General features: G+C 37.2%; 1 protein-coding gene across 3 annotated transcripts in view; it reads right to left on the bottom strand.

Annotated features, from left to right (window-relative positions):
* Positions 1 to 17,039, bottom strand: part of nAChRa7 (nicotinic acetylcholine receptor alpha7 subunit) — a 295,344-nt gene that overhangs the window by 13,045 nt on the left and 265,260 nt on the right. For all 3 annotated transcript variants that reach the window (XM_076373959.1, XM_031981243.2, XM_076373960.1), the window contains 5 exons: positions 15,940 to 16,120; positions 12,143 to 12,218; positions 7,590 to 7,784; positions 4,941 to 5,027; positions 540 to 649 (listed from right to left, as the gene is read on the bottom strand). In XM_076373959.1, coding sequence (XP_076230074.1) covers positions 540 to 649; positions 4,941 to 5,027; positions 7,590 to 7,784; positions 12,143 to 12,218; positions 15,940 to 16,120 — 649 coding nt within the window. The remainder of the gene's footprint in view (positions 1 to 539; positions 650 to 4,940; positions 5,028 to 7,589; positions 7,785 to 12,142; positions 12,219 to 15,939; positions 16,121 to 17,039) is intronic.

Genomic DNA, 17,039 nt, shown 5'->3' with positions numbered 1-17,039 from the left:
AATAACCAAGTGTCACTCAACAGGGTGAATCGAGTTAACGACCAAAGTAAACCTGAAGAGTACTTTCAGGCACATGGTCTCACGCTAATTGAAGCCACATATACGATGAGTTCATCCACGGAGTAGCTCCGGAGGAGTGCGGACAGATGGGACGAGGTGAGGCCTCCGATTTCGGTCAGAATAAAACAATGAAACACTAAGAAAAGCGAAAACGAAGCTAAGGGAACAAAAAATAATCGTAACTACAATAATATGATTATTCGCATTATCGTTGATTGTCGGAATTACTAAATTCACTGATAATCGTGAATCTGAATTATGATAATTTAAATAATAAAGTGTATTGTAAATATAAAGAAATTAATGAGGCTATTCGAAGCTAATAAAATCGATGTTACATTACTTCTCTTTAGTCAGTTGAACTTACATCGTGGCTAAAAGGAATTATAAATGAAATGGAGTGTCTATAAATTATTATGTAGATTTATGTAGATTTTATTTTTCAGTATAGATATATTAAGAAATAAAAGAGGACTTACCCATTCAGACATTTTATGAGTGTCAGCGTTTCGGTGATGATAATTCAAAATAAGGATGGTGCTGACCACACTGCTCGCCACCATAAACATGATGCAATTGAAGTATGTACCTGCGAAAATGTTGGGAAACTTAAGTAACTTTTCCTATTAAGATTATCATATAAAATGGAATTTAATTAACGGACGTCTCCGAAACGTAATTTTATGAATAAAATATATAGAAACTCGTAAATTAAGAGGTTATTTTGCTGATTGTCGAACCATTGCACATAGTTTCATAAAATTAATTGTTAATATATAACATTGTAATATCTTCTTCTTCACGCTTGTAAATCAAAATGACTGGTTTTCTTGTTTCGCAATTATTGATATCTCAAAAGCATTGAATATTCGAATCTTGAAAATAAATAATTTCACTCGAACACTATGAATATTTGAAGAAACCGAAAGTAATCTATTCTAACAATTTTTATCGGGATCACATATTAATCATATTAAATCCTCGGTAGCTCTACTGTCAATTCTTCTGCCACTATAATCAGTCGCATCAACGACTCAACGATCCTCCGTTTCCCCCGAACCCATAAAGAATCTATCCGAGCCTGTAACGCATCAATTTATCAACATAAAAGACTAATCCACGACTTCTTCCGCGCGAATTATTCCTCGAAGCCGAAAAGAATCCATCGGAACCGCCAATACTCCATGAAAGTGTGAATTCATGCGTCGGTTTTCGATCATCGACGCGAAAGGCCCCAACGAAACGTTCTTTTCACTGGGAATCGGCCCTTTATCGCTTCGGACGAAACTAAATGCCGTCTGAAGAGTGCGGTTCGACCTGCGGGAGCGCGGGGCGCGGGCCGTTTCACGGATTAATAACGGATTAATAAAGTTGTTTGGAAATCACATTCGAACACGAAGGAGAGCGGTCCGCGCGTTCAATGAAACACGTTTTGAATGCGATCGCTCGGTTTATCGATCGGGCCGATTTCAAAACGGTCGCCCCCGCTCGGCCGGGGCCGCACTCGCATTCAAGACGTCAATGAATGTTTGCAGCTCGAAGCCAATGCTCCGACCCGCACAATCTGCTACTACTGACAAGCGACCGTCGGCAGAACCGGTCCGACTGCGATGGGAGATAGTCAGACAGGGATCAAGAGGTCCTGTGCACAATGAGCCTGCCCGACACCGTATACGGGTCAGATGTACACTTAACACTTTATCTATCGGAAGCCTATTAACCTCTTGCTTTATAATAACGCGTCGATTCGGGATGAAAATTTTCGAAATCGACGAATCTGAATGTTACTTGTTTATTTTTAACGTAAATTCAATATTTGTTCCGGCACGTTTGGTTAAGATACACATTGATTACCACTGTTAATAGGTAACTTTGATTACCACTTGTTTGGTGACTATCGTGTAGTTCGAATATTTTAGCATGTACCATTGCGCTTCTGTTTCTGCGACTAACGAGTTGCTAATGGCAATGGAAACGTGAGCGATTCATGCGTCACTCATTAGTGGTTGCGACAAATGAAGTCTATTAACTCGAATGCAAGTGTTTACGCATTAGGCAATGTTTCTAAAGACCAGGTGGATAAAAGCAGAATGACTTTCTAGATCGGAATTCAATCTTTAGTCACTATCAAGTCACCAACTAGTTGGCAATGCATGACGAAAGATACCTCTGAACGTTAAACGCATTCCAATAAATTTCCCCTGTTTCTCTAAGGGAAAAACTGTAACATTAAATCTAATACGAAGATGAACAGACGAATTTGAATGATCCCAATAGTATTCGGAATGTTTTTAACTGTTTCAGATAAATCAACGTTCCAAATTCATTATAATTCAGATGTATCTATTCCGTTGATCTTGTATTATTATTCATACAACTGGTATATTGTCATAAAATAAGTCATTATGTGATAAGTATTATTAAGTAATATATTCAAAGTCTCTGCATGTGTTGAGTCTATTAAGTCGTGTAAATTGAAGTCGTGTAATTCGAGTCCACAATTCACATTGAAAAGAAATGCACATGTAATAAATTTAACAAATCCACATGAAACATTATCCAAACAAATCCACATTAAATTCTTGAACACTTCCATCTACAGAATTATTCATTTTAACAAAAGAATAACAAGAATTTACTATTAACACGACCACCTCAAAATAAACTCGAATACAAAAATGTGAGAAATACGGGACGCCCTAATACTTATTCACGGCAGTCTAGTTGCGTCCAGAGCTAAGATCTATGCATAAGCCTCCCACAGGATTCCGCGCAAAGAGCTCCGGGCAATAGCCGAACCGAAGGATTTCCTTCTTCTCCGGTTGTCAGCGCGTCGCGATGATAAATCACGCGCGTTGGCCGGGTCCGTAGGTGTATTTCGTCTTCGCTCGATGATAATAAATATCAAAATTTTCGCCCCGCGAAAATGAATATCGAGTTGTACGCGACGTAATGAAATATGGGAGAACCTCGAGAGCTTTGTCACTGTCGTAGCCCTAAGATCGGCTTTTCTCGTATTTATTCTTGCTGCGTGTACGAGTCGTAATCGAGTAACCGAGTATAAACGTATTGTTTTAATTTTATTCATTCGAACAATCGAGATTGCGTTCCTTTAGAGTCTGTGTTTAACAATAAATGTAACGGCACTTTGTATATACCTATTCCTACAGTAACTAGTAAAATGATTAGTTACAAAACGAAGGTAAATTAAGCGAGATATTTCTCTTAGTGGAAATAGAAATAGAAGAAAAATTTGAAAAACTCAAACAAGGACAATGAACGTCGATTCTATTTTACGAAACAGGCTCGTTCCTATCCAACAAAACTGCTACATTATTAATATTAATATTTACTCGATATTCCAGAAACTCACGTTCACGACGGCAACACGGAAAATCTAATCTCACGATTTGAATTTAAATAGGTAACCCGGATAAGATCATGGGAGGAATTTCAAAAGGCCGGCGCACGGTGGAAGGATTAAAGTATAATATGTTCTTCCGGTTCGACGATCAATTCCGCCTTTAAAATCGTTTCACATGAAATTAAATGAAATTTTACATATTCATCAAGCAGTAATCTGATCCGGCGAAATGCTCGGCTATCGACATCCCGCTGTAACGTATTCGGTCGGGAAGATGAACGCAAAACTGTGTACGGGAACGTACATTTTCCGGACAATATCGCGTAACGTTCGGATAATGGACGGATAATCGAGGGTTCCCCTGCATTATTTAATCCCACCGCGGCTTTCGGTCCAAATCTTCGGTGCAATTGCGGAACCGAGCACGTCTCGCCAAGAGTTTCGTACAGCGAAGCTCTGTTATTGTTGCTATAACCGGAAACGAGATTACTATGAAAACATCAATTTTAAATGCGAAACTAATTATACGGGCAATTCAATGAAATTTCATTTTACTCATCGTGCTGTAACTCGTTATTGAACAGATACTAATAACAATAACGTTTTGGATACAAAAGCTATATATTTAGAAGACAATCATTTAGCCCCGAATGGTACGCATAGGCACCACGAACATTTTAATAGAAAACGGCTTAATATTAAAACTAGTAGTTGAATTGACTTGTTGAAATTCCTCTATAGAAACTTCAAGAGTGCATCTATCGAGACTGTTATTGGTTTACGACTCAGTTTTGCGTAATATCTGTTATCTTTCTCATAATTGCAAAAAGAATTCAGGAATGTGTTTGACCCGTTTCGTAGTTTCAGTGTTAGTTTCAATTTTCCCGTTTGCTTTGTACCAATTTAAACCTTCACAAAGACTCGACAGAATTCAATAAACATTGATTATATAGCATAAATTTCTTAAATTCCCAGATAATCGACCAGTTTCACTTTTCCTACATCGTCCGGCGATGTGTATAACAGGTTATTCCAGCTGAACCGATACAAAATGGATGACTCTTACCGAAGTCCTCCATGCATCTTTAACAGCCGTGTCCATCTGAATAAGTCGCGGAATGAAACAGATTCGCTGAATTATGAAGAGGACAGACACTTTTCGTCCCCCGGAAAATTGGAATGCCTTTTTTCGCGGAGGTCGCTCTTATTGCGACCCAGTGCATTATTAATCCTCTCTCTAACGACGAAACAACCGAACGACGGACGACTTTGACAATCTCTCGATAATTTTATCCGTCGTCTCTGGCGTGGTCCGCTGTTTGACGTCTCGGGTGAATTATGGATGACCGAGGGGGGATCAGGCTGACCTCTATCTTTTCATTTTCCGTAACCTAACATTGTTCTTCCGGCTAACATTCCCGAAGAGTCCGACTTTATTTTCGCGCGAGTCCACTCCGTAGCTATCATGGCTAATAAAACGAAGTAATAAAAAGGGACCGGAAATTTACGGACTTACCCAACAGAGGCACGGCGTCCGATGTCGCTGGCATTGTCTCGGCCACCATATTCAGGAACACAGTGAGGGACAAGAGAATGGTTACCCCTGCAAAACAGGATTAACGACGCAAACAATTATATCGCACAGTGGATTCAATTAGTCGGGGTGAATAAATTGGAAACATTTTTCTAGATTTACAGGTGATTAGGAGAAGTTACAGTTACGTTCGCTACCTGTGTGACACATTTGCGACAACCTAAATTCATTGTAATTAAGATATGTCTCTTTCGTAAGTCTTGTATTATTATTCGTACAACTAGTATATTAGTATACAATAAGTCATTATGTAATGAGTAGTATCGAGTGATAAGTAATGTATCCAAATGTTGGTCACTAAATTTTATTGTTAACCACTTCGTCCATAATATCGTGTCAGACTGGCGACGAAAATGTTAAACTGACTTTGGCAAATTTAAGTGTTCATTTTTCTTAGATATTTAAATAAATATTCTTTTTCTTTTTTTTTACGCATAGAATAAGTATCAAAATTTGTTTCTTAAAATATCTTTCAAAGTACAAAATGAAAGATCTATTTTATTGGAAACTTTTAATTTTATTTTCCTTATTTTTGTATTCACATTAGAATTCATATTCGGCGACTTTCATTCGAATAGTAAAACTAATATAAAATTTTCATTACTCTTCAATCTTTATTGGATATTTTATACACACGTCCGATGCCATTAATGTTTCTAAAGACAAACTCAGCGGAAAAAGCATTGACCGAGTTATGGCGTTTGATTGGTAAACTTCGATACTAGACTTAGAGTATTAATAGGATTTCTGGTTTTATAGATTAATTTAAGAAAGTTATTATTGCTCGGCTATTGTTTTCGAACGGAAACCTGATTAAACGCATGCTACTTCTACTTCGATTAGAAACATTTAAGTTTTTATTATTTTTAATAATTCAATAGTTTATTCGACGACCTCGATCGATGGTTACGAACGAATACGTTTGACGATTATTAAAATGGTAAGGAAATAAATGCACGTGCTGCGGATGGATAAAGCATAAAGCAGGTTGATGTTTCTGCACTGTCTCGTCTCGTTGAGTGGACTATAAGTTTATAAAATTCACAGTTTAGTACGAACATGTCTAAGTAGCAATAAAAGGTCAAAGTACAGGCGAGCTTCACTAAAAAAGCACTTAAGGTATCTTCCTCTTCCAACTACTTTCAAACGGTGAACGTTCACATTCTTTTGTAATTTTATGCTTTAAATATATAATTAATCAAAATTATAAATAAATTTAACAAATCGAATATCATATAATCCTACGAACTTTAATTGTGTTTTCTTAAAATATATATTTTTTAAATTATATTTTATAAACCACTTAAGTTAATCTTGGAAAATATTCACAGTAAACGTTTTAACGTTTAAATTAGAATTGAATTTATATTTGCAAGAATTTGATGTACAAGAGGTTAAGAGCCAGTGACCTTTTATTCTAAAAATTGAAACCTTTTCTGACTTTCGAATAGTGATATCTCGCGTTTAATCGCAGTTCTAGATCACTCAAATGACTACAGTTGATAACACGTGTAGGTACCTATGCCTATTGTGAATCCAGAAATGTAATAACGCGTCAGCAACAGCAAGAAATTCTCAGAAAACTAATCGATAAATTCCAGTTGTTCGGCGATACATGAATGTCTCTGATCGAGATCAACGCATCTGTAATCTCCCATGCATTCGATACGTCGCGAGAACTCGACTGAATCTAATCACGTGAGCTGTTATGGCGTGCTCCGAAGCCTGCAAGGAATTGGAATTATGCATCCCGCTGATTTGAAACTACTGCGAGACAGAATTTATTAGCATTCTAGTGCAGGGACAGTATTAGGTTGGTGCGTATGAAATGTCGGATTTTTCAGTGAATGTATAAAACTGCATATTCTTTCTCAAAAGCTGTTTATTTAATTACAATGTCCGCCATTTGCTTCAATACACTTTTCCCAACGAGATTTTAACGCGTAAATGCCTGTCTCAAAGAAATTCTGATCTTTAGAATCAATAAACTCTGATAAGGAATTTTTCTGATGGATTAAAATGCTATTTATTAAAATTTATTTTAGTTTTACAAAGTCTGTTTCTAAATGAAATGTTGCCGTTTAAAAACTATAAAAACGATTTTATATATTTTGTAGTTAACGTGTTTATTTAATATCTTCTGTTACATGTGATATACTTTAAATTTGAATACCTAGAACTGTATTCATACCAATTACCTATAAAATATCATTCAAACATTTAAAATTACTTTCAACCTGATTTATGAAAAAATTAAACAAAGACTCATGTTACTTCATTTTTCTGCAAACATATTACTATCATTGTGAATGAAGTTTATCATTTGAAAATATTTTTTTACTCTGCCAATGCAGTTTGACTTATCTTCAAAAAGAGCATGAATCAGTTTAAAGAAATAATTTCAAATAAATATAAATAAATAGTTGCAACATGGAACAGTAAATTGCAGTACCATTATTCTATTTTTCATTAAAAAGTTAAATCCTCCTCCGGACGAAATAGACTTCTGAGTTGTAGTATGTGTCAATATGTAAATACAGTTTCGAAGTGTAAGATGTTTACTAAACTCACCTAATGAAAGTTTCTCGCCAGAATCCGGTGGCAAGGTAAATCCTAGAACGGCCATGCTGGCGATTAAAACGCACGGCACGATCAGGTTGAAGAAATAGTAAAGTGTTCGCCTCCTGATTATAACAACGAACGTAATGTCTATATACGGCTCTGGGCAACAATTATAGTAAATTTCGTTCCTTTTACCAGGAACCCCTGTAACAAACACGTGGAATTATTTCAATTTATTAATCAACATGTTCTCATTAGATCGTGGGTATTCATATGAAATAAAATGTTTCTGATTCGATATTGAATAATTGGAACGCAGGTAATGGTTTTCTTTATTAGCGACTTCAAAACGCTAACATTGATATAATTACGTCTGATTTAATTGTACCTCATATTTTATTCTCCCACATGTGTAATTATTATAAGTTCATAAACATCCACAATCTAATTTTGATCGTATGGCGACATAACATAAATTAACCTGTATCTTAAACATTTTATAGATCGCAGACTATTTGTATTAACAATTCCTCGGCAACTTACAATTTCTCAGTCACTTTGCCTCCATTGTGATATACATCACATCAGAGAATTAAATCGTATAAAAGGGAATGCGATCTTCATTTTCATACTTATTTAACTTCAATGAAACTTAAATCTCAAAATGAATGAATGAATGTCTAGTTTCGGCATTAAAAAATACAAAGTTCACGAAATCGATAATGCACTTCCTCCGAAGCCTACTTTGCACGTTGCCTGCCGTCTCAACAAAAACCTGTGTCGCGACGGGGGACCCCAAATGGAATAATTAAAAGAGACGATGACAGAGTGCGGGATATTCGGAGCCGACAGTTTCGCTCGGGCTGGGGAACCGCTCGCGGAAATAAAAGACGGGCCCCGATAGCGATGACTCAACTATTTTATACCGGCGCGCGGGGTGCACTTGAATTATCTCGAGCAACATACCGGAAGAGAGTCTGCGGCTTTATTTTCAAGTGTTTCTTCAGTTACAGCTACGTTTTCCTGCAGCTGAAGTCACTTAAGATACATTTCTACCGAGGGCTTCATAAGCCCGCGCGCGCATACAGCCGCGTCGCGCGCGCGTGCACACACACCGACACCTCGTGCACGCACGGATCCCGGAAATAAAAGCTACGCGCCCGCGGAGAGAAATATTTCCATTTTACAATTTCCGTGAAACTGTCCGTACGCAGCCGGCGCAGACGCGAGATTGATATTTACAAAGTAGACTACGGCGATCTAACGCTAAACAATTACTTCCCGTTTTCCATTCGTTTCATTCGACGGTCCGATGCAATAGAGCTTTTGAGATTAATGGGTATAGCGGCTGAGTCCTTCACAGCAGCGTCCTTGGAGCTGATTAAACGAGACCGCTTGATACTTCGTTAGTGGACTGTATTTTTCGGGTGTAATTATGTCTGAACACTAAGCGCTTGTATGATTTGTTTCGTTCGATCTTGAGTTGTCTGTGTCGCTGGCGATCTGCGAGTCGGATCGTCAGCTCCGAAATTTAAGAAAACACCCTGATCGGTTATCGCCGAAATTGACAAGTCCCAGTCAGGGGCTTTCGAAACGAATCGTCTCCACCGTCGCTGCGCCCTTGGCGCACCTAGTCTAACGAGGGTGGGCTGCTACCTAAGACACGCGGAGACTATGTTTTCAGCTTGGATGCAAATTTCTTCCAGGCAAAGCCCAGGTACCGAGTGTCCTTAGGATACCATTGGTCGCCCTTCAGAAATATGCATTCACAACCCGTCGCTGGCTGCCATACGCGGGTGAAAGGAAAGTTTTGGAATTTGATTTCAAAAGGCCAATGAGTATTGCCGCGATGTGCCGTTAAAATACTAAACAATAAGAGCCGTTTTTTGCTGTAAAGAGCTTAAGTCTGCATGTGTCGACTCTATTAAGCCGTGACGGGTCAATAATAGGAAAAAGTTAGTATCTTGGGTCAGAATCATAGGGACATGTCGGTTTCTTGACACATTGTTGATCGGCAATTTTACATAGAAACTTCGGTACACTTTGTTCATACGTAACGAAATGAAACGAAACTTTGGAGATATTTTTTACATAACTTTGAACATTTTGCGTTCGCAGTATTCTATGTTGCCCTGTGTTTCAACAATTGAATTGTCTAATGCAGCTGCAAACACGAGTTAATTCGTGACCGGTCAACAATGTATTAACGCTACGCTTGGTATGGTAGCTCGATTATATTAATTATGCATGAATCGCTGAATTTATTTATTTTCCTGTATATTAGCTGTACAAAATAAAATGTTATAAACAGTTCAAATTTTTCAAACACCCACCGTCAACCCTTCTCGAACAATCTTATTTCGCAGGTTTATAGACGTGAAAGAATAATGTATCTTTTGTTTAAACTTTTTTCAGCTACCTCTTACTGTTCTTTAGATAATCTATGGGAAAGAAAAATTTGCATTTTCTAAAGGGGTGGTTTCACCAAGAAAAACGGGTTTCCAGACCTTAAAATATTAGGTAAGGGAGAGGAATATGCAGAGTGATCCAGAGGATACTGCGCAAAATTTGCTGCTATATTTTATAAGTTACAGTGCGATTAATATTTTGAAACAAACAAATATTTGATAAAAGTATTTCTCTCAAATATCGGTATTACTTCTGCAATATCAGAGTCATTAAATAAACTTGCAACGCGTATTAATCGAATTATCTATAGTCATTACATCAATTAAGCATTTATTTACGAATTTGTATTACCAATTTGTAGAAATAATTGATATCAAGCTAACGAAGTTTTCAACACGTTCAAAATTTTCCATTCGGTTCACAAAATTCCAAGAATTGAATGCAATCGTTTCTCAAATATTACAACGAACTCGTGAATTATCATATTCCATTAATTTGATTCTCACGTTGGATACAGTTCGCAGCCGAAGAGGACGCGAGTGTTAATCAAATTAGGCGTCGATGGAAAGAAGTAAATAACGGGCGACCGCCGGTGTTGACCGTTCCGCGAGCGTTTCGTTGTTATCGCGGAGACCGGTCGCCTCGAATCGCTAATACGGTAAATTATATATGGAACGAATGCCGGGAACGTTTGCCGAACTTATATTCCATTTAGAAGTGTAAACTAAACGTCGGTCAGTGTTGACAATCCGAAGGAGGGAAATAATGAACAGCCGGGGAATTTGCAGTTCCCGGGAAAAGTAACCAAGTAAATTCGCTTGCATCGGGGAAGCCGTCGATTCAGCGCAAACATTGCGCGATATCTCCCCGGTATGAGAGTAAATAATTCCGCGCGGAACTGCGCTAATGGTGGATTATTAAACGGCCGTTCCTCGGACCGGCGGCGATCCGAATCGCTCCGGGAACGGGCATGACAAACTTTTTACTAATTGCGGTACGGGATTAACCTTGTACCGGTGAAAAGGTAATTTACTTTTCAACAATACACCGGCGCGCATAAATTTTCATTATCTGGGAGGATAATGTAATGACCGGGCTGCGGGTGTTTCTGCATATTTGAACGTCCACAGTCCGTTCAGCGTGAAACTGGAAATAAGAAAAAGATTTCACTCGTTTCACACTTTGCAAAAGTCTTCAAAACTTGCACGCGGTGGAAACAGTTTTCTTAATAATGTAGCAGCTACAAAATCAAAATTCTTCACTGTTCTATTGTCTTACGTCTCGTATATCGAACAGAATTCGATTCATTCTATGCGTTATCGAGAAAATGAAAGTTTAGTGACAGCTTTTTTATCTTACTATTAATCGAATATATCGAAAACATTTTATTAAAAATTATTCGAAACTCTTCAGAGGAAAACCTGCAAGTAAATATTCATTTCATGCGAATAAACGTGATATAACGTTGGTATTCGAAGAAATAATATTTCGTTCAACCCGATCCACTGGCCCACATAATGCAACGCAGTCAGAGATTCTAGGATACGTCGGGTGTAACGAAAATTCACTAATTACACGATCCTCAAGAGTTTAAACGCGCGTAATTAACTTGGCGAATAACTGAAACACCGCGACCGAACGTTTCCGTTCGGCCACAATTAATAAGTGGCGGGGCGCGGGCGTGCGCTCGTCGACGCTGACTGTTGAAAACACCTTCCGGTTGTAAAATTTATCCGACAACCGGGTTAGTTAGTTAATTGAGTTAGCATTTAGAAAGCAAACGATCGTCGTTATTACGTGCGTAAAACCGGCCCGGCGGTGATTGAAATAATTAGAGCGATTTCATGTCGGGACACGAAGTTCTAATTAATTTTCACTCGGAAGATATGGAAAACGTTACTGCCGTGTGTAGCCGGGATGAAAATCTGGATCGGATGGAGGCCCGGGTAGTAAGATGCAGCTGCTGTCGCGCGACGCGACGAAACGATTGATCGCCGGCCGTCCTTTGTGCCCGTCCGCCCTTAGCCCTTTCGCCCCGCGGAACACGCGGACCGATTTTAGAATTGCTAATCGCCGAGGAATTGCTTTCGACGCCGGGGAAACTACTCGGCCGTGTCAGGAAACGATCCTCGATAGGGGTTGTAAAAACTCACCTAACAGATCCCACTCGCCGTTCGTGATGAAACTGCTGATGTCGCCTCCGTTCTCGTCTTGCAGTTGCAGGTCCAACTGTTGACAATTTATTGCGATCGGTTAGACGGGAGATTATTTATGATGTGATTTCTTGCGTCGTCGGAGAAATTTGGCGGATCGCGCTGTCGGACGATGCAAAGTACATTTTTTCGTATATAATTGATTGTTGCAGTCTTTGGGTCTGCTAAATATCGCATGTTTGGGAAGAATGGTTTTGAGATCGGGTATTGGTGAAGATTGATTGATTCTGGGGTTAAAATTGTACAGATTTTGAAAATGAGGGGGTTGTTTTGTATTTGATCATTGGAAAAGATAAATAAATCGTAAACTTAACGAGATATAAATTTTGAAACTTAGCATACAGCACTTACAAGGGAAGTTATCGAACCCCGAAATTTAAAAAACTATGAAACTATATATTTCTTTATATATTTATTTCGAAATTCACTTTCTTCTTATAAACATTGATGAGCGTCGAATTTATTTACTATTCTATAAATCACTTAAAATTTTATAGTACTATCATCTATCAGAAAAAACATTTTTTTATTCTCTAGTTAGTAACTGTTCTGAAACTATTTCTTAAATAATTCTTAAATAATATTTCTTAAATAATTTATTCCACTGTTTCTATTTATAAGAATATAATTACCCGAGTGTCATAATAATAAACTCCTTTGACGTTGTTTCCCACGAATGAATAATATTACATTAAATAAAACCTATTTATTATGTTTTTCCATGGCGTACAGTTTAAAATATAAGTGATCAGAATTATCTGTCAGTTACGGTGAATTGAACGTTTAAAACAAATTGATTTTCGTCACCGGGTTTCTTTCCTTCTTTCTCCGAATTAAATTTTATCCTAATCAAGTTTCGCACGAAGTGCACCGTTCAATGGGTAACTTTAATAGACGGGCGCAAAAAGATGCAAAACAAGGGAAAATGATGGAAACGGGAACACGATTTTGCATCTAGTTCATTATTTACCAAATCAAATGGAACTGGGAGAACTGTTCTGTATTTCACTTTCCCCCTTTCGCTCTGTCTTCCTCGCCACTGTCTTGGCTCGGTATTATTTCATTCCGTTTATTGTTCTTCTTATTAAACCCTCAAGCGTTCTGGAATTCCGTTGCATCGCATAATTCGCATCGTAAATTGTAATTATTCAAAATATCCCCTAACGATGGATGGAGATAAGTCAGTCACTTTTAATGACTTGCGTAGGTGTGAATTAAAAGACCTTCGTGTTCGAAATAATTTGAAATTCAAGACTTCCAAATATTTTATATTTTTCAAGTGGAAATTAGCTGTATATGTTATAATTTGTTTAATAATTATCTGTTTTAAATTACAAGTGAATTTAAGGAACATTTGAAGTCTTATATAATAATATTTGCATCGTAAATAAAATTAATCGTGTGTATTTTACAGTAAAATGAAATTCAACTTTAATTAGAAGTGATAGAACTAATAAGATGATATTCAAATCGTCTAACACGTTTGCACATAATGCATTCATTTAAAAATTATATTACAAAAATTACAAGTTTTGCAATTTAAAAAAAATGCACATAATATGAAGTAGAAAGAAAATAATGAGGTAGAATAAAGTGAAATAAAATGAAACACTTTGAACATATATTGAGCACATAGCTGTGAAAAAAATTCATCGAAACATCTTACTGCGAATACCGTCGACCGTTTTGTTCACCAACCGAAACGACTAGCGGGAAGCTGCATTACCGTGAATTCTCTTCACTGTACACGGTTGCACATACTATCCCCGAAAATGCAGCATTCGTGAATCGCGGAATTTTTAGGAATCCTCCCGGAATAACGTTTTCGAGAAACATTATTACCACATTTTCGTTTGAGCGTGGACTAAAAGGTTCGCGAAGCTCGACAATGCTTGTGTAATTAACGTAAAGCCGTAAACCCTTTGAACTCGAAAGCAGTGTTGTTATCTGTACTTAATAAATACTGGAATATTCTGTTAATCCCGGTTTCGCTTATATCCAACTTATCTCATTTGTTCGACGAAAATCGATGGAGACATTAAGAAATGAACTTTCCGGGAATATTTCGGTCATTGTCAAAATAGCACATATTTCCAAAACGAAAAAGTTCAGAAGTAAATATTACAAAATTTCGCAAGAGATACGTGGAAACTTAGGGGGCGAAACTAAAAATATACACTATTACTTGAAAATATCGATTATTTGAATGACTTATCTCTATTATTCGACAGAAATAAGAATGTTCAATTCGTTTATCCGAAGAAAACGTGGATGCTTCAATGAAACACATGAAATTGAATATTAAAACCAAGTTAACCGTGGAATTTAGTTTAATAAATCTCTCATTGTGCGCTCCATAAAATCAAATAAAGTGTATACTCGTCAAACGCGGGGCAAATGCAATTGTAATATATTCTAACGAAAAAGAATTACATGTTTATCTGGAAAAATAAATAACTGAGCGTTGAGAAAACGAGTACCATTTTAAAATGACGTGTATATTCGTCGAACACAGTTATCTGGTTAAGCTTCTGAATTGACACACACGGTTATGAAAAAAATGATCAGAAAATATCGCAACAAATGCACTTAATTAAGAATTCTCTTGAGAAATGCACACTTCATAAATAATTTATGACAGACACAACGAATAAAAAGCCAACAGAACGAGTTCGAAAAACTTCGAACGAAACGTTGCAAACATTGTCGCATCGAGAATCGAATTAAACCAGCTTCCAGAAGCAATCTAACTTTGCGATTTCACATACATAAGCGTAACGATCGGATTAGGATCGCGCAAACCATCCGGGAAGCAGTGGCATGTAATTCTAATTGAATGTCTATTTAAATTGGCTGTCCCTCCGCGAGCGGTGCATGGCAAATTAAAAGTAAACCGAGCCGGAGTACAGTGAATACGTGAAAATGCGGCGTGTCTTTGCGAATTCTTAAACTGGCCGCAAATGGAAATTCAAGAATCTAATCGATGTTGACCCTGCTCCGGCTCGAAATTTACTCGGAAGACTCCCGGCGCACTCGAAACAGCGAAGTGTCATTAACAGAAAATCTGTTTAACTTCCGCACAAGCGGATCGTGCTCGCTAGGATTTTCAATTAGCGTTTAATGACCCATTAAATATGTCCCCGAATCAAGTTTAGTGACACTGAATTTGAAACGGAATTACAGTTGAATTCTGCTGTTTCAGTCCCGTGCCTGTGTCATCTGGAATTTTGAGGTTTTAGTTGTTCGAGTACAGTCGATATACAATATCTAGATGAAAACCCTGTTTCACTGTACATTAGTTTACCGTGAGAACTGTGTATTCTACTATTATTCAATTTTCGTTAAATCTTATGTAGACAACTGTAAGATTCATCTGTTCCTTTGCTTGACTTTCAACCCTTTGCACTCCGTTGTCGCCGCAGAAGCAACGTTGTAAGATAAGTTACTCCGTTTTTAGTAAAACATAACTTTAACATGTATATGTTTTTTCGATGACAATGGGAAATAGAAAGGAAAAGAAACAAAAATTGAAAAACTGATTAATCGAACAATACATTCATAAAGTTAAACGAACGAAAGAAACTGCAGAATTTCAAATCAAATTCTGAAACTGGTCATTCAATCAATGATACGTTTAATGTTAAAAGGGTATAAAGTAACTTTCATTGGAATAAAAGAAAAAGAAATTTGTTTCCAATCGGCGAGGTACGAAAACCGTGGAAGAGTTAATCGCTTACTTGAAAACCGTCGTACGTCCAGGAACCGAATTTCATTTCGCAGCGTTGATCGTCAAAGGGGAACCAGGTAATGTCTATCTTGCAAGTGCTCTTGAATATGCCGGGCGGTACGTATAAGCAGGTCCCATTGTTCTTCACGACGACGTTCGTTGGATAAGTACCGTCGAACCCTTCATCCGCGCTGTAACGAACGATTGTTAACGTTAAACGGGATCTGATTGATTTTTAAACGGCGCGGGAGGTCTATCCAGCCTTCCGTTAAGTGCTCGCCTTATTAATTCATTTGCGAAATTTAACCAAAAATACGACAATTATTTTATTCGCATTTTTCGGTACTTGAGTGTACCGTGAAAAATATATTCACAAGAAAAGATCGAATCGATGTAACATAGTTTTTGGTAGGAATAAATTCCGAGTATACTCCAGTCGAAAGACAATCGGTTGAATGATTAAATATTCGAGACTGAATAATATCGGAAATGTATTCTTAATTAATATAGTGAATCAATTGTGTAATGATTCTTTTTCTTGGCTAGACTTAGTTCTTCGTTCGTACGTAATTTCTCGGGAATACTTTAAATCAACTACGTACGTGTTTGAATGTTAAATATTTATAAAATAGGATGCTTTTTCAGTTTGTGTGAATAATATTTATATTTATTAAATTTGAAGCAAAATATTCATCGCCGTTTCATTTGATATTATAAAGCTGAGGGTTAACGTCTGCATTGCAGATCTTTATAAATTCACGGCGTACAGGATTGTTTGAAATGTATAACACCTGTGTATATTAATAAAAGTTCATTGTATTTTCATTTTATTTTTAACGTACGAAATATTTTTATCGACGAGCGAAATTTGTATTTCATTCCGAGTTTCGATGTACTATTTGTTGATGTTTTCGAAAGGTCCGCAGCCTGTGGATGTTCATTTAAATCGAATATTGTATATAATTATCGCTGAAACGAATATTCTAAATTATATAGAATATATTTCAAACAAAACGCGGGTAAATTTGATTATTCAAATCTAATTAGAAACGGAAATAGGTGATCGGTTGTACAGTCAATGTTTCCGTAGCTCCGTGAGTTGAGTTATGG

Source organism: Nomia melanderi, chromosome 14 (assembly GCF_051020985.1).
Source record: "Nomia melanderi isolate GNS246 chromosome 14, iyNomMela1, whole genome shotgun sequence".
In the NCBI taxonomy this organism is placed as follows: Eukaryota; Metazoa; Arthropoda; class Insecta; order Hymenoptera; family Halictidae; genus Nomia; species Nomia melanderi.
This window is presented reverse-complemented; position numbering and strand designations above follow the sequence as displayed.